We start from the raw sequence: 24,138 nt of genomic DNA on the forward strand, positions 1-24,138 counted from the left end.
CCAGTACAACCACAGTCTGACACGGTTGACCACTAGGAGCTGCCCAGTACAACCACAGTCTGACACTGTTGACCACTAGGAGCTACCCAGTACAACCACAGTCTGACTGACACTGTTGACCACTAGGAGCTGCCCAGTACAACCACAGTCTGACACTGTTGACCACTAGGAGCTGCCCAGTACAACCACAGTCTGACTGCCACTGTTGACCACTAGGAGCTGCCCAGTACAACCACAGTCTGACACTGTTGACCACTAGGAGCTGCCCAGTACAACCACAGTCTGACTGACACTGTTGACCACTAGGAGCTGCCCAGTACAACTTAAGACCTAGTCTGGTACGGCTCTAGACATTGTTGTAGTACCATGTTTTCACCACCAGATGTCCTCTTTACACACCTGCTGGTTCTCATGGTGTGTGAACAGAGGCTGCACATGAGGCAGCAGCATGTGGCACTTAATATAATAATAATAATAATAATAATAATAATAATAATAATAATAATAATAATAATAATAATAATAATAATAATAATAATAATAATAATAATAATAATAATAATAATAATAATAATATAATAATAACAATAATAATAATATAACAACAACAACAACAATAATAATAATAATAATAATAATAATAATAATAATAATAATAATAATAATAATAATAATAATAATAATAATAATAACAATAATAATATAATAATAACAATAATAATAAAACTGCAGTCCACCCTGCAGTTACCATGTGCAGATCCTCTAGTGCTGCTTCTACTGGCATTTGTTTTTGAGACGTATGGACAAAGTACAGCTGGGGCAAGATTGTTCACATTTAAAAATCTATTTGATAAGAGAAAACTTGATGAAGTTGTCAAAACTGAGCAACTTGTACTTTTTCAGAATTATACAGCGGAGCCATTTCATTCGTTTTTCGGTCGAGGCATTATCTTCAGTGCTTGTTTGTGTATGAATGAATGAATGAATGAATGAAAACTTTATTTAACAGATTGCAGAATGGGTACAATAGAGTACGGCTCAATACACACAATTGTTAACACTATGTGGACCGTCCACGTATATATACGTATTTCGATTCCACCCCGTTGAGGACCAGAGCCACGAGTTAACTCGTGGCGAGTTGTTATTGTTTTATTCCATATTAATAACGCTATTAACGTCCGCGATCGACTTGCATGACCTACCCACATATTTGATTTTCGAAACATGCAATACCGGCCAGATCCACTTAGGGGCGCCATCGCTCCACTGCAGTATCATTGAGGGCATTTGAAAAAAAAATTATTTTCACTGTATGTGGGCGTTTCATATGAGCCTCGGTTCCAAACGAACACCCTCCATCTTTGATCACGTTACCGATCGCATATTTCAGCCTGGAATAATGGGATTTATGATTAGCCAATGGACATATCGATCTACCAGATTCCGATGACTAATGACGAAATGCTGCCGGCGATCACATGGCCTGATGGTAGGATACTATTCCCCCAAATTACAGCTGGATTGGACATTCGATCAGTGAAAATGGCTACCTGAACGCACACTGTATTGCTAATCAATAATACTAATCGGCGTTCCCCGCCGCCCCCATTTCATCCATAGATGCTCTGTAATAGTCCGGATGCTACGCAGTTTGTTTTATTTCATTCGTATATATACAGCAGAAATGGCGTTTGATATAACGTGACTAGCTTTTAGCCTCATATCTAGCTTCCCAGAAAAAAGACGAGGCGAAAATCGCGATAAACCTTATATTCATGGCGCTATAAAATGACAACCAACCGATGGATGTTTTTTTTTCTTTAAGCCATTATGAAGGCACGGTTTATGCACTCAAGTGACAATGAGAATGGACAGATAGCAATACTATAAATTATATATATAGCTGTTAGAAAGTACATCGGTTTGTAAACAAACCTCTGTCCTCTGGCCTATAAATCGGCGCTACATGCTGGTCGTCAATGTGTTAAGGGGATGCAGACCAGAGAAAGACGTTTGTCTTGTTTACATCAGGGTCCCCCATTTTCAATTCATAGTGACATTTATGACATACACAACATACATGACATCATGACATTTATGACATAGGGACATACATGACATACTGTTACATTTGTGATATATACGATATGCAAATATACAGTACTGTTACCCATAGATCCTAACAGAGGTTATATACATATGATGGGGAGGAGGCTGTACATTAGGAGCGGGTGGGTCGGTGGGGGAAAAAATATACATATGGTGGGGAGAAAATATATACATACGGTGGGGAGGAGACTGTATTAGGAGGGGGTGGGGGGGGGGGGTATTTGGACATTTACGGTGGCCAGTTTCGAATTGCAGCCTCCCGTAGGTGCTCTTTAAGAGCGGTTTTGAAGGAGGGTAGGGATTCACATCTTTTTACGGCTGTAGGTAGGGCGTTCCACATTGTTGTGGCATAATTGCGAAATGTGTTTAGTCTCTTGTTTGTGCCGAATCTGGGTTGCACATGATTTGTAGTGACGTGATGGGCTTGACAGTTGACTGTAAAGCTCCGTACAGTAACACAATAGGATACATGTGAAAATATCATGGCATGCATGAACAGCTGACCTGCCAGAGGTATGTAATGTCTTTCCATTCTAAAACAGTTCAGGTTTGTCTTTTTACGGTCTTACATAGCTTTTTAACATGTTTATCAAATTTAAGTTCACTGACGTGGTCTATTTCCTCTTGCAATCTATTCTAATTGTACGCTTATCTTTTCTTATGGTAAAACACATCGATTATGAATAGAACAAACAGGTTGTCATAATAAAACAGTCATACCTGCTATGATCACCATGGTTTCATACATAAGACTCTTCAGCTTTGGCTCCTGTTGTGCTGTTTGACTTGTCTTTGAAGCAAACACCCACGTCTACTGTTCAATCAGCCCTGCGCCCCTGCCGACACCTAGTCTGTATCACTTTAGTAGAACTAAAACAAATAAAGAGCCAGCAGTATCTAAAGTCATCTACTCATAAACTAGCAGTCTTACCTCTATGTAGAGTCATCTACTAGTAAACTAGCAGTCTTACCTCTATGTAAAGTAATCTACTAGTAAACTAGCAGTCTTGCCTCTATGTAAAGTCATCTACTAGTAAACTAGCAGTCTTGCCTCTATGTAAAGTCATCTACTAGTAAACTAGCAGTCTTACCTCTATGTAAAGTCATCTACTAGTAAACTAGCAGTCTTACCTCTATGTAAAGTAATCTACTAGTAAACTAGCAGTCTTACCTCTATGTAAAGTAATCTACTAGTAAACTAGCAGTCTTACCTCTATGTAAAGTCATCTACTAGTAAACTAGCAGTTTTACCTCTATGTAAAGTCATCTACTAGTAAACTAGCAGTTTTACCTCTATGTAAAGTCATATACTAGTAAACTAGCAGTTTTACCTCTATGTAAAGTCATCTACTAGTAAACTAGCAGTTTTACCTCTATGTAAAGTCATCTACTAGTAAACTAGCAGTCTTACCTCTATGTAAAGTCATCTACTAGTAAACTAGCAGTCTTACCTCTGCTAGGACGAAATGGAACATTTCATTGCCCCGGAATAAAAAAAAAGCTTTTACTTTGACTTTTTAGTACTGTAGAAACGTTTTGACTTTTACTCAAGTGTGTTTTTAGCCAGATACTCTGACTTTTACTTGAGTACGATTTTGAGACGGTACCCATACTTTCACTTCAGTATAATCTCTGGGTGCTTTTTACACCCCTGATGTGAGTCACCTTGAACTCGTAGGACTCCTCGATGACCACCTCCAGCGTGGTGTGTTCCCCCAGGCTGGGGCAGCCCATCCTGGCCACCTGCCCCTCCTCCTGCCCCTCCTTCTGCCCCGCCACCTGCTTGTTGTCATTGGCGTCTCCTGGAGCACAGAGAGGAGGAGAGGGAGGAGGAGAGGGAGGAGCACAGAGAGGAGGAGAGGGAGGAACACAGAGAGGAGGAGAGGGAGGAGAGGGAGGAACACAGAGAGGAGGAGAGGGAAAAGAGGGAGGAACACAGAGAGGAGGAGAGGGAGGAACACAGAGAGGAGGAGAGGGAGGAACACAGAGAGGAGGAGAGGGAGGAGGAGAGGGAAGAGCACAGAGAGGAGGAGAGGGAGTAAAACATTAGTCAGTAAATGGTGTGTTTATAAAGGGCTTTTATCCAAAGCGCTTTACAATCTGCTCCTCACATTCTACCCATTCACTCACATTCACACTAATTAGGGATTAAGTGTCTTGCCCAAGGACACTTTGACACGCTACCCGGGAGGAGCGAGAATCGAACCGGGAACCTTCTGATTACCAGACGACCGCTCTACCTCCTGAGCCACTGTTGCCCCCACAGTATGTTTTAGGTAAAACACATAAATGATTCGTCCTTCTTGTGGAATATGAATGAGAGTCAAGCTCAAAGTAACTTTGAACGAATATGGTAGATGATGATGTTAGAAGATGATGGTAGTGATGATGATGATGATGATGATGATGATGATGATGATGATGATGATGGTGGTAGTGATGAAGATGGAGACTGTTTGATGTTAGAAGATGGTAGATGATGGAGACTGTTTGATGTTAGAAGATGGTAGATGATGATGATGGTAGTGATGATGATGATGATGGTAGTGATGAAGATGGAGACTGCTTGACGGTTATCTACTCACCGTGCTTCTGTCCCACCTCCAGGAAGATGGGCTCCTCCAGGACGATGGTGAAGGTCTTGTTCTTCTCGTACTCCTCGTCATCAAAGATCTTCACGTCCAACAGCTTCCTACAGAGAGAGAGAGAGAGAGCGAGAGCGAGAGAGATAGGGAGAGAGAGAGAGAGAGAGATAGGGGTCAGAGGTCAAATGAACAGGATCAGAAAACAACTCAACTTTTAATCATTGGTTGTTTTATTAAAGCCCCAATCTGTGATAAAAATGTTTTGGGCCAGGCGGCCGGGTGGCGCAGCGGTCTAAGCGTCTGCCCACCACCACAGAGACAGTGGGATCGAATCCAGCTGTGGTGCCTCCGGCTTGGCCGACCGTCCATACTAACACAATTGGCAGTGTTAGAGGGTAGGAAACCCGGCGAGGGTGGGTCCTGGTCGTTGTAAACAGCGACTCCTACAGTTCGGTCGGGGCGCCTGCACAGCGAGGGAAAGACCTGGGGGAGGTAGTGTGATCCTTCCACACGTTACACTCCCCCAGTGAGAGTCCGCTCTGCCAGGTGAAACGAAGCGGTGGGCTGGGTACACATGTGTCGGAGGAAGCATGTGATAGTCTCCGCCCTCCCGGACCGACGGTAGGGGGTAGAGTGCGCAACGACCAGGACGGGGGTTGGGAATTGGCATAACGACTAACATTGGGATGGGAGAAAAATGGAAAAAAGGAGGAAAAATATAATAAAAAAAAATTATAAAAAAAAATGTTTTGGGCCATATCAATGTGGGATATATTAGATCATTGATGAGTGCAGTTAATGTCAAGGAGTGAAACCATTTCTCACAAAATCACATGTATGTAGCTCCATTTCAACATTAGTAGTAGTAACAACAATAATAATAATTACAACAACAACAACAACAACAACAACAACAACAACAATAATAATAATAGCAATAAGAAGAAGGAGAAGAAGAGGACGACGAAGAAGAACGTATATAAATATATTTGAAAGGTGCTATAGAACACTTTTATGTTGTTTATGTTTTCTTTTTCTACACCCACAGAGCTTTTAAAACAGTGCATAATAAAGGTATTGCTTTCGCCCCCAAAGACAATATTGATTCATGTATGTATAAAAATGTTGGCGGCTCCAAAATGAATGTAAATGTTGTTGTTTAATGGTAAATTAATGCTGGAGCTCTAGTGGCTGAACTGATAATACATTATGTTTTCATAATGTGCTGTAGAGTCCTACTGTAGAGTCCTACTGGTGTAATAAACACCTTGTTCAAGGTAAAGAGCCTGTATGAACCACAGAGGAAGCTAGTTTAATAAAGAGCCTGTATGAACCACAGAGGAAGCTAGTTTAATAAAGAGCCTGTATGAACCACAGGAAGCTAGTTTAATAAAGAGCCTGTATGAACCACAGAGGAAGCTAGTTTAATAAAGAGCCTGTATGAACCACAGAGGAAGCTAGTTTAATAAAGAGCCTGTATGAACCACAGAGGAAGCTAGTTTAATAAAGAGCCTGTATGAACCACAGAGGAAGCTAGTTTAATAAAGAGCCTGTATGAACGACAGAGGAAGCTAGTTTAATAAAGAGCCTGTATGAACCACAGATGAAGCTAGTTTAATAAAGAGCCTGTATGAACCACAGAGGAAGCTAGTTTAATAAAGAGCCTGTATGAACCACAGACGAAGCTAGTTTAATAAAGAGCCTGTATGAACCACAGATGAAGCTAGTTTAATAAAGAGCCTGTATGAACCACAGAGGAAGCTAGTTTAATAAAGAGCCTGTATGAACCACAGAGGAAGCTAGTTTAATAAAGAGCCTGTATGAACCACAGATGAAGCTAGTTTAATAAAGAGCCTGTATGAACCACAGAGGAAGCTAGTTTAATAAAGAGTCTGTATGAACCACAGATGAAGCTAGTTTAATAAAGAGTCTGTATGAACCACAGAGGAAGCTAGTTTAATAAAGAGCCTGTATGAACCACAGAGGAAGCTAGTTTAATAAAGAGCCTGTATGAACCACAGAGGAAGCTAGTTTAATAAAGAGCCTGTATGAACCACAGAGGAAGCTAGTTTAATAAAGAGCCTGTATGAACCACAGAGGAAGCTAGTTTAATAAAGAGCCTGTATGAACCACAGGAAGCTAGTTTAATAAAGAGCCTGTATGAACCACAGAGGAAGCTAGTTTAATAAAGAGCCTGTATGAACCACAGAGGAAGCTAGTTTAATAAAGAGCCTGTATGAACCACAGAGGAAGCTAGTTTAATAAAGAGCCTGTATGAACCACAGAGGAAGCTAGTTTAATAAAGAGCCTGTATGAACGACAGAGGAAGCTAGTTTAATAAAGAGCCTGTATGAACCACAGATGAAGCTAGTTTAATAAAGAGCCTGTATGAACCACAGAGGAAGCTAGTTTAATAAAGAGCCTGTATGAACCACAGACGAAGCTAGTTTAATAAAGAGCCTGTATGAACCACAGATGAAGCTAGTTTAATAAAGAGCCTGTATGAACCACAGAGGAAGCTAGTTTAATAAAGAGCCTGTATGAACCACAGAGGAAGCTAGTTTAATAAAGAGCCTGTATGAACCACAGATGAAGCTAGTTTAATAAAGAGCCTGTATGAACCACAGAGGAAGCTAGTTTAATAAAGAGTCTGTATGAACCACAGATGAAGCTAGTTTAATAAAGAGTCTGTATGAACCACAGAGGAAGCTAGTTTAATAAAGAGCCTGTATGAACCACAGAGGAAGCTAGTTTAATAAAGAGCCTGTATGAACCACAGAGGAAGCTAGTTTAATAAAGAGCCTGTATGAACCACAGAGGAAGCTAGTTTAATAAAGAGCCTGTATGAACCACAGAGGAAGCTAGTTTAATAAAGAGCCTGTATGAACCACAGAGGAAGCTAGTTTAATAAAGAGCCTGTATGAACCACAGAGGAAGCTAGTTTAATAAAGAGCCTGTATGAACCACAGAGGAAGCTAGTTTAATAAAGAGCCTGTATGAACCACAGAGGAAGCTAGTTTAATAAAGAGCCTGTATGAACCACAGATGAAGCTAGTTTAATAAAGAGCCTGTATGAACCACAGAGGAAGCTAGTTTAATAAAGAGCCTGTATGAACCACAGAGGAAGCTAGTTTAATAAAGAGCCTGTATGAACCACAGAGGAAGCTAGTTTAATAAAGAGCCTGTATGAACGACAGAGGAAGCTAGTTTAATAAAGAGCCTGTATGAACCACAGAGGAAGCTAGTTTAATAAAGAGCCTGTATGAACCACAGAGGAAGCTAGTTTAATAAAGAGCCTGTATGAACCACAGAGGAAGCTAGTTTAATAAAGAGCCTGTATGAACCACAGAGGAAGCTAGTTTAATAAAGAGCCTGTATGAACCACAGAGGAAGCTAGTTTAATAAAGAGCCTGTATGAACCACAGATGAAGCTAGTTTAATAAAGAGCCTGTATGAACCACATCTAGTTTAATAAAGAGCCTGTATGAACCACAGATGAAGCTAGTTTAATAAAGAGCCTGTATGAACCACAGATGAAGCTAGTTTAATAAAGAGCCTGTATGAACCACAGCTAGTTTAATAAAGAGCCTGTATGAACCACAGATGAAGCTAGTTTAATAAAGACTTGTTTGAGGTAAAGAGTCTACATGTATCATGTAGAAGCTCACTTGTGTAAAAACAACATGTATCATGTAGTATAGAAGCTCACCTGTGTAAAAACAACAACATGACACCATAGTTGCTAAAGCGTTGCTGCATTCCGACGATGCGGTGGAACACTTTGTGTCTCTGTGAGAACAGCACCACATCCCCCTGTCCGCTACCTCCATCTCCATAACCACAAGTGGGCGTGTGTCTATTTCTGTCTACAAATATACACACAGACTTCAGCGTGCGCACACACACACACACGCGCGCACACGCGCACATGCACAAACACACACACACACACGCAGTGGAGTTTGCAGGCAGAAGAATGAGGATTTGCAGATTTGTTTTTACATGTCAGTGCCATCGGTCAGGTATTGTCAGGGGGAGAGTAAGTAATGGGTCTCATTCTCCAAGGACTTACGACAAAAAGGGCTTTCTCTTAGGGCCATTTGAGACCTTTTTCGGGCAGATTTTGGGATTCACCAACCGTCCCAATAAAACATATATAATTAATATTATATTATAATATATTGTCTATATTAATTTCTTGCCCGAAAAGGTCTCAAATGGCCCTAAGAGAAAGCCCTTTTTGTCGTAAGTCCGTTGGAGAATGAGACCCTACCAGGGTGTTCATCTCTTTATGTTTAGAAGATGTGGAAGGTTACCAGAAAGACTATATCTTTATTTCATTAATAATTGATAGAAGATAACATAGTACTAACATGGTATTATACATTTTCTTATCTGTGTTTACGTGTCACATATGTTCTGTTATGGTCTTTAAAGGATAACTCCACTATTTTGGGAAATTAGCTTATTTAACATCTTCCCTGGAGTTAGACAAGAAGATGCATACCTTTTTTGTCTCTGTGCGTGCATTTTAGCTTTGGGAATAGATGCTCCGTTAGCATAGCTTAGCTTCATCACTGGAAGTGGGGGAGGACAGTAGCCTTACAGTGCCTTACAGTGTATTGCAAGGTCTGACATTGACCAAACTTGATATGCATGACCTTGGTGGGCTCTAGGTCAACTCCTGAAAAGGGGGTCAATGTCAGACTTTGCAATCAAAAGTTAGGGGGCTAATAACCCTTGGCATAATTTCAGTGCGCCCCTAACTTTTGATTGCAAGGTCTGACATTGACCCCCTTTTCAGGAGTTGACCTAGAGCCCACCAAGGTCATGCATATCAAGTTTGGTCAATGTCAGACCTTGCAATACACTGTAAGGCACTGTAAGGCTACTGTCCTCCCCCACTTCCAGTGATGAAGCTAAGCTATGCTAACGGAGCATCTATTCCCAAAGCTAAAATGCACGCACAGAGACAAAAAAGGTATGCATCTTCTTGTCTAACTCCAGGGAAGATGTTAAATAAGCTAATTTCCCAAAATAGTGGAGTTATCCTTTAACCCTTTCACTACCACACTACAGACGGTTAACCCTTCCGCTACCACACTACAGAAGGTTAACCTTTCACTACCACATTACAGAAGGTTAACCTTTCACTACCACACTACAGAAGGTTAACCCTTTCACTACCACACTACAGACGGTTAACCCTTCCGCTACCACACTACAGAAGGTTAACCTTTCACTACCACACTACAGAAGGATAACACTTTCACTACCACACTACAGACGGTTAACCTTTTCACTACAGAATGTTATATTAGTCGTACTGGCGAATCGCGTCCTGCTCTTCGCCATCGAGATATACCTCATCTCCAGTACCTAGTGTACTCCATCAACGAATACAAAACAATACACCCAGCACCTGCCAGGCCCCGCCCTAGTGCTACGTACTATATAGCACTAGGCGTGGTCACCACTCGCTCTTCCTCTATTTTTGTTTCCATCATAGCGGATGCGTGCACCCTATGCAACTAGTTGTCATGAAAAGTTTAGAGAAATTGCGTAATATTGAGTGCTTACCGGAGATTTGCTTACCCCTGGAATCTTCGCGGCATGTTCCAACGACACGTCGGGTCTATTCTGATGTTTCCTCGTCTTGTGGCAGCAGATCGAGGGACAGCGTGCGAGGTTTGGCTATCGAGCCGGCTCGTACACAGGTAGGCCCTGTGTCATCAGGCATTGATGCTAGTGTTAGTAATGCTGGTTGTTTTGTTACACAACCGAGTTGTGTCGGCGCCAGGGGTGGGATGTTTTGGTGAACGTTCCCCTGAAGTGGACGGTTTCCAAGCGATCCTGGAGCGCGCTGCTAACACTAATGCTACAATGCTGGGTCACTGTTCTAATGTTCCCCGCCGTGGGATGTTGCCGCTTTTCCCTCCTCTTAACCGGTTCATTGATGAAGGTCAGTCGGTAGCTAATGTGGGGGGTTTTGCTGAGTCCTATTTACCCTTTTTACGGGTGAATGGGTTGACAACAGGGTGCAGGGCGGGTGTGCCATGGCTAAGTAGCCAGGTAGCATCGATCCTGTGCCCCGGCGTTGGGTTGAACGGTGTCCCACCCGGCCGACGCTTGAGAGCGAGTCGGCCCGGAGGGTGGCAGTATGGACTGATGAGAGCTATACTGCTGGAATGGAATTTAGCGGCGGCCAGTGTTGTGGCTCAGCTGACTGTTTTTCTGTCCACATTAGCGTCGGGTAGTGGGGCTACAGGACCAGCCGACGCTGAATTTCTTTTGCATGTTTTTGGTGTTATAGAGATCTTGACTCAGTCGCAAGCTATAACTGCGGGGAGGATTAGGATGCTATCAACGCTTGTTAATAGGCATTTCTGGTTGGAGCAATCTCCTCTTGGGGAAGAAGAAAGGTTTTCTCTCCTCACGGCTCCTTTTTCCACAGAGGGACTCTTTGGTCGTTCTGCGGAGACGCAGGCGGTTGTTGATCTAGGTCCCACACCGCCTCACGCTATGCAGCCAGAGGTTGGAGCACGGCCTCGTCAGCGACTGTGGCGAGGCCCTCGACAGGCGGCCATGTTTCCCCCGCCAGTGGTACCCTGGGCGGAGAGTCAACAGGGGTCCACAAGGCCGACAGCCTTGGCGGCCGAGGGATCGGCCATGTTGGATGTACTCGGCTTGGAAGATACAAGCCGTTGTCATTCTGCCGCGAACAGCCCGCTCCCCGATCACTCCTCTCCCCATCACCAACGGAAGAGGGGCTCTGATCGTTTTCCTTTGGCTGCGGGCCGCGAACCTTCTTTGAAGCGCATGCGGCCCCACGTTTCGCTTCTCATGGGGACAGGGGCTGACACCCAGTTGATGGCTGAGCCTGGGTCTGTCTGTGAGAATGTTGTGCTGTCACGTGGCTCCCGCACCACACGTTGTGTGATTGGTGAGCCTGGTGTTACGGCTGCCACTATTTACAGTGGTCAGCAGGGGGACTCGAGGCCTCTTCGTATGAATGCTCAGCACGGGTTACCCCGACCTCGCCTTCGCCAGGCGGGGTATCACGTTGATGCCTCCCACTCCCGCGAGATCGGCAGTGGTCTGCAAAGAAGAGGCGCGCGTGATTTGGGTGGTAGCAATATCACTGCAGGGCTACGGTGTGTAGGAACCCATGGGGTCCTCACGCCTTGCATGTCTAGCTGTGGAACAACTCCTCAGCATGCGCTAGAGGGGTGTTCAGGGGGGGAGCGTGTGTCAACCAGTTTGATGGCAGCTTCTCCCGTATCAAACCGGCCCTTTCTGTCGGGGTCCCCCCTTGGGTGCGACCGCCCTGTCCGCTTTGGCGGGTTCAGAGGCTACGCACAGCGGGAGGGACCGGGCCACCTATCTGCTGTTCCTTGCGGCCCAGCGCTCTGGGATTATTATCACATATGGCGACAAGAATGCCGTTTGGTGGGGTGGATGGAGAGAACGTTGAGGCTGGGGCTTGTTTTGCAGTTCGCACAACCCCACCCTCCGTTCTCAGGTTTGGTGCAGACCCTATTGTCAGGGTCAGCAGCAGTGACAGCTCTGGCCGACGAGATCCAATCTCTGTTGGCGAAGCAGGCCGTAGTCGTGGTCCCGAGAGAGGACGCGATGTCAGGCGTCTACTCCCGTTATTTTCTGGTGCCCAAAAAAACGGGAGGGGTCAGACCTATACTGGATCTGTCCGTGTTCAATCGTCTGATTGTGGCGAGACCATTCAGAATGTTGACCGTCAAACACCTGCTACTTGCTGTCAGAGTGGGAGACTGGTTCACCTCCATAGACCTAAAGGATGCGTATTTTCACATCCCGATTTTCCCTCCTCACAGGAAGTTCCTACGGTTCCTGTTTCAGGGCGTAGCGTACGAATACCAGAGGTTGCCGTTCGGCTATTCTCTGGCTCCCCGCACATTCACCAAGTGCGTAGAGACTGCGCTGGAACTCTGGCTATGGGCAGCTCTCAGGCTGCGCAGTCTGACGGCGCTCCACATCCCTGGCAAGGAGAATGTGGGCACAGATATGATGTCTCGGGGCGGTCCTCGTCCCGGCGAGTGGGAACTGCGCCAAGACATAGTCAGGCAGATCTGGGATTGCTTCGGGGAAGCTTCAGTGGATCTGTTTGCGAGCAGACAATCTCGCAAGTGCCCCTTGTGGTTCTCGGTCAGTCGGGAAGACCATCCCCCCTTGGGGGTGGATGCCTTCTCAATGTTTCCATGGCCGCCCGGCCTTCTGTACGCCTTTCCCCCTACACATCTGTTGAGTCAGTTGTTGGAGCGGATACGGAGGGAGCGCAGGACCGTGATCCTGGTTGCGCCGGACCGGGGCACAGCGGTGTGGTTCCCGGTCCTGATCCAGCTACTGGTAGCCCCACCGTGGCCTGTTCCTTGGTCGGCGAGGGCCCTCTCTCAAGCACACGGGTCGCTGTTTCAGCCCCCGGTGATACACCAACCTCTGATGGTTTGGCTGGTGAGAGGGTAAGTCTGGAGAGGATGGACCCTTCTGTGGTTGACACCATCCGGAATGCGCATGCTCCCTCCACTGTCGCGCTTTACACGGGTAGGTGGCGTATGTTCCAAGAGTGGTGTAAGGCGGGGGGCAGGGACCCGGTGTCCTGCCCCCTGGATGCTGTCCTTATTTACCTTCAGTCTCTCCTTGATAGACTGTCGGCCTCGACAGTGAGGGTATATGCAGCAGCTATATCCTCTTATCATGTGGGATTTGAGGGTGTTGTTTTGTTCAGCCACCCTCTTGTGAGGCGTTTCCTGCTTGGCGCTCAACGCATTAAGCCGGTGAAACGCTCTTTGGCTCCGAGCTGGGATCTTCAATTGGTCCTTGGTCGGTTGTCCTTGGCCCTGTTTGAGCCTCTTGAGCAAGCGCCGTTGGAACAGCTGTCGTTCAAGACCGTGTTCTTGCTGGCCGTCACCTCCGCTAAACACGTGGGTGAGCTTTGTGCTCTCTCGTTACGGCCAGAGTGCCTGTCTTTTCGTTCCGATAGCAGTGCCACTCTGCGGCCTAATCCTGCCTTCGTGCCAAAAAATATCCGGAGTTCTTTCCGCTCCAGGGATATTATGGTTCAGGCGTTTCATCCGCCTCCTCACGCTAGTGAGTTGGAGGTGGGCCTTCACCTGTCATGTCCGGTCCGGGCTTTGGGGATTTACCTCAGCCGTACTCAGGGCCTCAGGGCTACCGATCAGCTCTTTGTCTGTTACGGTGGCTCTCGTGCTGGTAAGGCACTGTCGAAACAGCGCCTGTCCCATTGGTTGTGCGAGGGCATTGCCCTTTGCTACACGTTGGCCGGGCTGGCTCCCCCTGGGGGCGTCAGGGCGCACTCCACTCGTGGGGTGGCGGCCTCTGCCGCTCCACTGGGTGGGGCCTCGGTGGAGGACATCTGTGCTGCGGCTTCATGGTCCTCACCGGGTCCCTTCGTAAGGTTTTACCTCATGGACATGACCGGGGGTTCTGTTTCCCAGGCGGTTCTGAGGTCTGTGACCTCTCCTGCTTCCCGTCCTTTGGTGGGGTAGCAGGAGTGTGTGGGTGTGGGCCACAATGTGTTGTGTCACATGTGGTTCTGCCTGTGCTGTGCGTTCGAGAGATTCTAGTTCCCTCTTTTTCACACTCGGGTGGAGTTGACTTCCGCCCCCTCTTCATTAGGAAGGATGGGGTGACGGGACTCCCCTCCCCCCTGATGTGGGCTTTAGGGCCCTCAGGGGGTGCATTTGTCGGTCCTCGCGGTCCCATATCTCGATGGCGAAGAGCAGGACGCGATTCGCCAGTACGACTAATATAACGATAGGTTATATAACCTAGTTATATGAGTAATGGCTGAGCGTCCTGCTCTTAGCTTGCCCTGAGGTCCCTTGGGGAAACTTTTCTTGGGAAACGGTTTTTTCCGAGGAAGTGTGGTAGTGAAAGGGTTAACATTCTGTAGTGTGGTAGTGAAAGGTTAACCTTCTGTAGTGTGGTAGTGAAAGGGTTAACCTTCTGTAGTGTGGTAGTGAAAGGGTTAAACCGTCGACCTGCTCAGGGGGTGAAGTCGAGCCTGTATGGCTACATCTGGTGTATCTACACGATGCGTCTGAGTTCTCATGTTTATTAATGTGCACAGTCGCTTTTTTAAATAAAATAAACATGAATTATAAAATATATTTTCTTTCTATACAGTATCAGCACATTAGGATGCAGTCGAGGAGCCGCCATGTTGTATTATTCATGTTCTGAGGAAAGAAGGAATACTGGAGGAAGGTGGGTGGGTTCAGTTCAGGTGTTCGTTTGTTCTTTCTTTCTTTCTTTCTTTCTTTCTTTCTTTCTTTCTTTCTTTCTTTTTCTTTCTTTCTTTCTTTCTTTCTTTCTTTCTTTCTTTCTTTCTTTCTTTCTTTCTTTCTTTCTTTCTTTCTTTCTTTCTTTCTTTCTTTCTTTCTTTCTTTCTTTCTTTCTTTCTTTCTTTCTTTCTTTCTAAGACCTGGTTCTACATCCAGTCACAGGGGGGGGGGGGGGGGGGCTCCACTATTGTGTAAGACTCTAACAGGAGCACTCATTCAAGGGTACTACGACTATGCTTGCACCTCATGGTACCAAAGCACCTCAAAGGCACTAAAAACAAGATTACAAACATCACAAAACAAACTGGTCAGACAACTGCTTGACCTTACTCCTAAAACCCACCTCATCCCAGCCCCTTTTGACAACCTAGCATGGCTTAGAGTAGACAACAGAGTACAGCAACTTGCTATAGGCCTGGTCTACAAGATGCACTACACCACTAAGGTACCCATGTACATGTCGAAATACTTCCCAAAGGTCAGTGAATACCACAATCACAACACCAGAGGGAGTTCCACAAATCATGTTCAACCCAGATTCGGCTCAAACAAGGGACTAAACACGTTTTGCAATTATGCCACATCAAAAAAAATTGAATCCCTACCCTCCTTTAAAACCACTCTCAAAGAGCACCTACGGGAGGCTGCAATTCGAAACTGGCCCCCGTAAATGTCCAAATGTTCAATCAATCAATCATTGTATAAGACCTGGCTGAAACTCCTGGCTGAAGCTGCAACAGCAGACTATTTTGGCTCTGGTGTGAATTTCATACGTCATGAAGCTGCACTTAACAGCATCAGAGGATCAGAGCTGGTTATATAACTGATATATATATATAGCACAGTGTATGAGTGTATGGGACCGTCCTTGCATACTGTTTTCATGTAGGTTGAATGCAGGGTGCAATGTTACCACCAGCTATGTATGATAGCATGCACAATAGTGCTGTATATATATATTTCCATATCTATCTGAATATACCTGCACATAATCCTTCTATATACCTACGTATACACCATGCTATCCATCTATCTGTATGATAGCATGTACAATAATGCTGTATATATATATATATATCAGAGTCAGAGAGATTCTATTTGCCATGTATGGATGAATCCACATTGGAATACAGGTACAGAGCAACACTGTGTGTCTACAACTAATCCAGTACAGGAGCAGAGTAGAAACAGTAAAAGAAAAGAAAAAAAAAACAGACAGTATAAAAGGACAAATGCTAAGGTTGATATCAACATCTCCTAAAGTGCATATCATAGTAAAGTGCATAATGCATAGAGGCACAATTTACAGTAAAAGTGCATATATTCAAAGTGCGTGATGCACAGACACACAGAAACAGCACTTCCACAACCTGACTAATAACACACCAAATAAAAAATTGGATAATATACAAATCTAGCCTTTGGAGTTATTCAGGCTGCGCACAGCACTGGGGAAGAAAGTCTTAGTAAACCGAGAGGTAGAGCATGTGATAGAGCGGTAGCGTCTGCCCGACGGGAGGGGGACAAAGAGGCCTGCAGCTGGGTGACCAGAGGGGTCGTTGATAATGCCAGAGGCACAGGAAAGCAGCCTGGCACCTAGATCTCTTCTAGAGCTGGTAGGCTAACCCTGATTGTCTTGCGTGCGAGACGCACAATTCTGCTCAGAGATTTCTTCTCCTGGTCTGTAATGTTACCAAACCATATAGTACAGGAGGAAGTAAGAACGCTCTCAATTACACAGCGATATAAGTTGTGTGGAATCACCCTGTTATTAGTGAACTCTTTCAGTTTCCTAAGAAAGAAAAGAAGTTGCTGGGACTTTTTAACAATGGTTCTGGTATTGGACTGCCAGCTCAGGTCATTTGAAATAGTGACCCCAAGAAATTTAAAACTGCTCACCATCTCCACCTCTGAGCCATTTATGGTAATGGTGAGATGGGATACCTTGCTACGTCTAAAATCGATGACTAGCTCCTTCGTTTTGGAAGCATTCAGGATGAGGTTATTGGTCTCACTCCACCTAACCTCGTTCCCAGTTTTATCTCCGTGAGATAAAGCCTGGTAAAGAACTACGGCCGAAAGTGTCTATGGGGTAGAATTTCCGGTGTATGTACTTCCCCTGGAAGCTGCCTCTGAACGGACCAAACTTTTCCCGAATATTGTCGGCAAACAAGCTAGAACGTCCCGGTTATGTAGTAAATTCTTCAGGCAAAGCCGTTGCAGTGGCTTAAACGAGGAAATATTGTGCACTTCACACATTTCTATAATTGTTTTGTCGAAACCGGAAAGCCTGTAGCCTGTACTTCCTGTACTTCCGTTTACACACTTTAGGAGGCATATCTTTACCAGCCTACACTCCACCTACTGTAACTAGGTTCTGCACCTCTGATCTGTAAAGTGACTCGTCATTTGAGTTTATACGCCCAATGACAGTAGTATCATCAGCATACTTTACTATCAGATTGTTATCATACGAAGCAGTACAGTCATGAGTGCAGAGAGAGAACAGTAAAGGGCTGAGAATGCAGCCTTGTGGCGAACCAGTACTTAAAACAATTTCACCAGACATATTGTTTTCCAATCCTGACTCTTTGAGGTCTCAAAATTAAAAAGTTGAGAATCCATTCACAGACAGCGTCACATAGACCCAGACACTGAAGTTTGTGGATCAGATTAGATGGAATAAGCATATTAAAAGCAGAGCTATAATCGATAAAAAGCATTCTAACATAGGAGTTTCTCTTATCTAAGTGTTCATACACAGGATTAAGAGCTAAGGAGATAGCATCATCTACTGATCTATTTTTCTTGTAGGCAAACTGCCAGGGATCAAGACAGGTAGGAATCTGACTTTTTATATAATTCAGCACTAGCCGCTCTAAACATTTAATTAAAACTGAGGTTAGAGCAATAGGTCTGTAATCATTAAGACAAGTCACAGGTGATTTCTTAGGAACCGGAATGATAGTAGATTCCTTGAAGCTCCTTGGAACAAGGCGGCGCTCCAGTGACATATTGAAAAGGTCTTTGAGCACAGGGGCAAGCTGCTCAGAGCAGAGTCTGACGGCCCTGGGGCCGGGGGGAATGCCGTCCGGGCCAGTGGCTTTCCTAGCCTTAGTACTAGACAGGACCTTGCGCACCTCATACTGTATGTATATATTATATACAGTATATACAGGTACAGGTCACAGAATTATAGTACAGTGGAGAAGTAAAAATAAAAATAGAATGTGTAACTAGGAGGGATGTAACTAGGAGGAAACAGACAAAATACAGTGTGTTTGTGTTTACCTTCCTGTGTTCAAAGGTCCTTTTACCTATTTATGTTGGGATAATACAATAAATAGGTCTTGTTTTCAAAGGTGTGTGTGTGTGTGTGTGTGTGTGTGTGTGTGTGTGTGTGATGTCTGTTGTAAATGAACACCTTAGGGAGGTGTCCATTCTTGAGGTTGGCTGTACTTTTAATAACAGTGTGTGTGTGTGTGTGTGTGTGTGTGTGTGTGTGTGTGTGTGTGTGTGTGTGTGTGTGTGTGTGTGTGTGTGTGTGTGTGTGTGTGTGTGTGTGTGTGTGTGTGTGTGTGTGTGTGATGCTGTGCAGTGATGGAATCCTGAAAGGGGGGGCTTTAACGAAAGGCTTTGATACTGAGGAGATGAAGGAAGATGGAGAGGAGAGAGGAGGAGGTGGAGAGGAGATGAAGGAAGATGAAGAGGAGATGAAGGAAGATGGAGACAAGAGAGGAGAAGGAGGTGGAGAGGAGATGATGGAAGATGGAGACGAGAGAGGAGAAGGAGAGGAGATGAAGGAAGAGGAGAGAGGAGATAGGAGGAGGAGAGGAGATGAAGGAAGATGAAGAAGAGAGGAGGTGGAGAGGAGGTGAAGGAAGATGAAGAGGAGAGAGGAGGTGGAGAGGAGATGAAGGAAGATGAAGAGGAGAGAGGAGGAGGTGGAGAGGAGATGAAGGAAGATGAAGAGGAGAGAGGAGGTGGAGAGGAGATGAAGGAAGATGAATAGGAGAGAGGAGGAGGTGGGTGCTGGCCCGCCGCCTGCAGAGATTTATGACGGTATTGGTACACTGCGATCAGACTGGTTTTATCCCGGGGCGCCTGGCTGCAGATAATCTTAGGAGGCTGTTGCATGTAGTCGATAACAGTAAAGACAATACAGCTCCATCCACAGTTCTGTCTTTGGTTTGGATGCCATGAAGGCGTTTGACAGACTAGAGTGGTCATACCTGTGGAAGGTACTTGAGGTTATGGGTCTTGGAAAGAGTTTTATTCATATGATTAAAGTCCTGTATGCCTCGCCGTCGGCAATGATACTGACAGGCAAAAACTGTTCCACACTTTTTCCAGTCTCCAGATCTTCTAGACAGGGTTGTCCTCTGAGCCCAGGACTATTCGCGCTTTCCCTCGAACCATTGGCCCAATTTATTAGGCAATCGGAGGACATCGTCCCCATAATGATCAATAATACACCACACAAAATTGCTCTCTATGCGGATGACCTACTGATTTTTATGGACGACCCTTCCCGGTCGGCCACAAAATTACTGGGAATAATCGACGACTTTGGTAAATTGTCAGGCTTTAAGATTAACTGGAACAAATCAGCCTGCCTACCTCTTAATGAGCTGGCCAAGGCGGTGCGACTACCAGCTGATATCCCCATAGTGGAACATTTTAAATACTTAGGCATAGAGATATTCCCCACGCTGAGTCAAACTACTAAGTACAACTTCACGGGTACTTATGATCAAATACGCCAGGATCTAGACAGATGGTCATCCCTTCCTAACTCCTTACAAGCCCGGGCTTCCATAATCAAAATGAACGTCCTGCCTAGGATAAATTTTGTTAGCTCAATGCTCCCCCTGCCCCCTCCAATAGACTGGCGCAAGGTACAATCGATGGTATCTAAGTTTATCTGGAATAACAAACGCCCGAGAATCAAAAGAGCTACTACTCAACGTAGAAAACAAGATGGGGGCCTCGCGATCCCTGATTTTAAGCTTTATTTCTGGTCCTTTTCACTGAGACCTCTGATGTGCTGGCTAGACCCTGTAGATGCTGTATCTTGGCGCTCCTTAGAAGCGGCGGCGGTCTCACCGCTAAGATTGCAGGATGTGGTGTACTCCACTGTCCCTATTTCGAATAAGCCGACTGAGGTATGGACCGATCATAACTCACGTGATCCAAACGTGGCGTAATGTACAGAAGTCGTGTGGGGTTAAATGCCCATGGCACCTGGACTCTCCAATTTTTAATAACCAGCAATTACTTGTTGGGCACAAGCCGGTTAATATTCCTCAATGGCAAAGGAGGGGAGTTCATACTCTGGAGGATATTTATGATAAGAACGGCCTCCGTGCGTTTCAGGACTTAAGAGAATTTTATGATCTTCCCGGCGAGTCCTTCTTTCTTTACCTTCAACTAAGGTCAGCGCTGAGGGCGCATGGCGTGCCGTGGGCTCAAGCTTTACACCCACACCCCTTCCTCAGGCTCATAGTGGACAGGACGACCTCCAGAGGGTTTGTCTCAGACTTTTATACGCTCTTAATTCAATCCACGTATAAAGATGTATCATTGGATACAATCTGGCGTGTGGATATCCCAGAGTTGGACCCCGAGTTTGACTGGGATGATGTTTGGGCAAATGTGGCATTGTCTTCCCGCAACCCCAATCACCAGCAAATTAAATTTAATTATATTCATAGGACCTATCTTACACCTAGGAAGCTATTTGCTATGGGACTGATAACCGACTCTCGGTGCACTTTGTGCTCTCAAAAGGCCACTGGCACTTATATGCATATGTATTGGGATTGCCCACCAGTGGCCCGCTTCTGGAGGTCAATAGCGGACAAACTTTCAGATCTGTGTGGCTTAACTATCCCATTCACAGCTGTTACGCTACTCCTGAACGATATAACAACACTACCCGCATCCGTACAACTGAAAAGGGTTGTCCTAGCGGGCGTCACAGCAGCGAAGAAGCTAATAGCAATGAGATGGAAGGAGCCTGAGAAGCTCACAGTGATTAACTGGTCCGTAAAACACTGTTGGATGTGATTTATCTTGAGGTATCCACGGCGCGGGTGATTGGGGTGGGGCAGGCTGGGATTGACCTGTGGTTTGCAGCAGCTGAGAAGGTTAGGACCGCCGTGTGCGGCTGAGCGGGGTGGGGGTGCTTGTTCGGGGGAGTCCGGCGGTCTCGTGGGAGGGGGAGGAGGAAATGTCTTGTCTGTCCTGTCTTTTGTGATGTCTTGAATTTAACTGGGGATTTTATTGGGGGGCAGCTATTTAGCTATTTCTTCACTATTTGGTCATTTATTAGATAGTACCCCTTGAATTTAAAATTTAAAAAGGTTGAACTCTGTTTTATTTTATTTTTGTCTTTATAATTTATAAATTGTTATTTCTGTATTATTATTGTTTTTGTTATTTTCCTGTGAAGTTCTGTGTATTGTGATTGTGATTGATGTGTTGTCTTGTTTCATGTAAATAATAATAATAAAAAAATTGATAAAAAAAAGGAGAGAGGATGAGGTGGAGAGGAGATGAAGGAAGATAAAGAGGAGAGAGGAGGTGGGGGTGGAGAGGAGATGAAGATGAAGAGGAGAGGAGGTGGAGAGGAGGTGAAAGCTGTGCTGTAAATAGCAGATTGAGCTGCTAATAGCAACAGAGATTAGAGTCTGAGTGGAAAATAAGAGAAGAAATAAATACATTGTGTGGAGAAAACTGTTGCTGATGAATCACACCCGCACCTCTCCCGGCCATCTGCAGGTGGCTAATCGTGAGTTACTGACCCCCCAGTAAGTTAACCATGAAATAAATTTAAAAAAATTAAAAGTAGAGGGTTTAATTCAGCATGGACAGCTTAATTTGCTTCCACTACTAATAATGTGGGCTTGATATGTGGCGAGAAATAAGCGAACAACAAAAAAACATCACTCGCCACTTAAAAAAACCAAAAGCATGTATTTAACAAACTCAAAAAAAATTCAAACACGGTTTATATTAACCGGCTGTCGTGTGGCAGTGAAAGGGTTAACCTTCTGTGTATTGTCGCAGTGAAAGGGTTAACCGTTTGGTAGTGCGGCAGTGAAAGGATTAACTTAATAAATAAACAAATTCAAAATCTACTTAGGCCTAACTAAATAACAGATACAGTACGCGCATAAGCGCTGAAAACAACCAACTGTACTAACGACACTGAGTGTCGACACTGAGGGCTAGATCCACAAAGAATGGATTGCACGGTGCTAGTTGCACCCTACTTACAATTCATTATGAATTGAAAATGGGGGACCCTGGTGTAAACAAGACGAAAGTCTTTCTCTGGTCTGAATCCCCTTAACAATTGTGTGTATTGAGCCTTACTGTATTCTACCCATTCTGCAATCTGTTAATAACATTTTCAATCAATCAAATTTGAAACTTGAGTCCCTGGCCTCAGGCATTATTACCCCCTCCTCCTCTCCTGTCGGCGCGTGTTTCTTTTTCGTTTCCAAGAAGGATGGCTCCCTTCGCCCCTGTATTGACTACCGGGGTCTCAACAACATCACGATCAAGAACAAGTACCCCCTGCCATTGATTAACTCTGCTTTTGTGGGGGGGGGGGATTTTATATATTATCTTGATATAATATCAGTGTAATTTTGCTTCCTGGTGAATGCCACATGCAAGCCCCTAGAGGGTTTTTAGGCAATTCTCCTACACATCCCTTGTGGATTATATTGTATTATACATGTAGTTGTTTTTATATGTGTAAATAAACAAACAAACAAACAAGACCCCGCTCGGTCACTTCGAGTACAAGGTAATGCCCTTTGGGCTGACCAACACCCCTGCTGTCTTCCAGGCCCTTGTCAATGACGTTCTCTGTGATGTCCTTAACCGCTCTGTTTTTGTTTATTTGGATGACATTCAGATTTTTTCCCGCTCTATGGAGGAGCACGTCCAGCATGTTCGCCGGGTCCTCCAACGCCTACTGGAGAACAAGTTGTTCGTCAAGGCGGAGAAGTGTGAGTTCCACGTCTCCTCCATCGGGTTCCTCGGCTACATAATAGAGAGCGGCCGGATCTGGGCGGACCCAGAGAAGATCAAGGCAGTGTCCGACTGGCCCCGGCCCACCAACGTCAAGCAGCTCCAACGCTTCCTGGGGTTTGCTAACTTCTACCGGCGTTTCATCAGTTACTACAGCCGGGTCGCTGCACCCCTTACCCAACTCACTTCGCCCTCCGTGCCCTTCGTCTGGTCTGATAAAGTGGACTCCGCCTTCGCCGAGCTGCACCGGCGCTTCACCTCCGCGCCCATCCTCGTCCAGCCGGACACGTCCTGCCAGTTCGTGGTGGAGGTGGACGCCTCAAGTACCGGAGTGCGGGCGGCCCTCTCCCAATGCTCCGCTCTCGACCAGAGACTGCACCCCTGCGCCTTCTTCTCTCGCCGCCTGACCCCAGCAGAGGTCAACTACGATATTGGAAACCTGGAGCTCCTGGCAGTCAAGCTGGCTCTGGAGGAATGGAGGCACTGGCTGGAGGTCCAGAGATCTCCTTCCTGGTCTGGACGGACCATAAGAACCTCGCCTACGTCCAGACGGCCAAGCGCCTGAACTCCCGCCAGGCCCGCTGGGCGCTGTTCTTCGCCCGGTTCAATTTCACTCTGACCTACAGGCCAGGCTCCAAGAACACTAAACCAGACGCCCTCTCCTGGCAGTTTGTCCCCGAAGGGGGGCCCGTGCACCCTGACACCATCCTCTCCTCCTCCTGCTTGGTGGCCTCCGCCACCTGGGAGATCCAGTCCGTCGTCCGGGAGGCTCAGCGTGTTCAGCCTGATCCAGGTAACGGTCCACCTAACCGGCTTTTTGTTCCCGACCTTGTCCGCTCCCAGGTGCTCCAGTGGATCCACGCCTCCCGGTTCGCCTGTCATCCTGGGATCTACCGTACCCTGTCCCTGCTGAAGCGGCACTTCTGGTGGGTCTCCATGAGGGAGGACACCCGCGCCTTCGTCCTTGCCTTGCTACCAGCCCCCACTGTTCCCTGCACAGGAGGAGGAGATCTCTGTTCCCTCGGTGCAGGAGCACCTTCACCGCTGCAGGAGGG

General features: G+C 45.7%; 1 protein-coding gene across 1 annotated transcript in view; it reads right to left on the reverse strand.

Moving 5' to 3' along the window:
* Positions 1-24,138, reverse strand: part of LOC311233334 (sodium/calcium exchanger 1-like) — a gene marked incomplete at its 3' end in the record, with an annotated part of 45,248 nt that overhangs the window by 6,519 nt on the left and 14,591 nt on the right. Inside the window, exons 3-4 of the mRNA XM_084320298.1 lie at positions 4,698-4,804; positions 3,778-3,914 (exon numbers count right to left, since the gene is read on the reverse strand). Of these exons, the coding sequence (XP_084176424.1) occupies positions 3,778-3,914; positions 4,698-4,804 (244 nt within the window). The remainder of the gene's footprint in view (positions 1-3,777; positions 3,915-4,697; positions 4,805-24,138) is intronic.

This window comes from Notolepis coatsorum, assembly GCF_963971535.1.
Source record: "Notolepis coatsorum genome assembly, chromosome: 8".
Taxonomy (NCBI): domain Eukaryota; kingdom Metazoa; phylum Chordata; class Actinopteri; order Aulopiformes; family Paralepididae; genus Notolepis; species Notolepis coatsorum.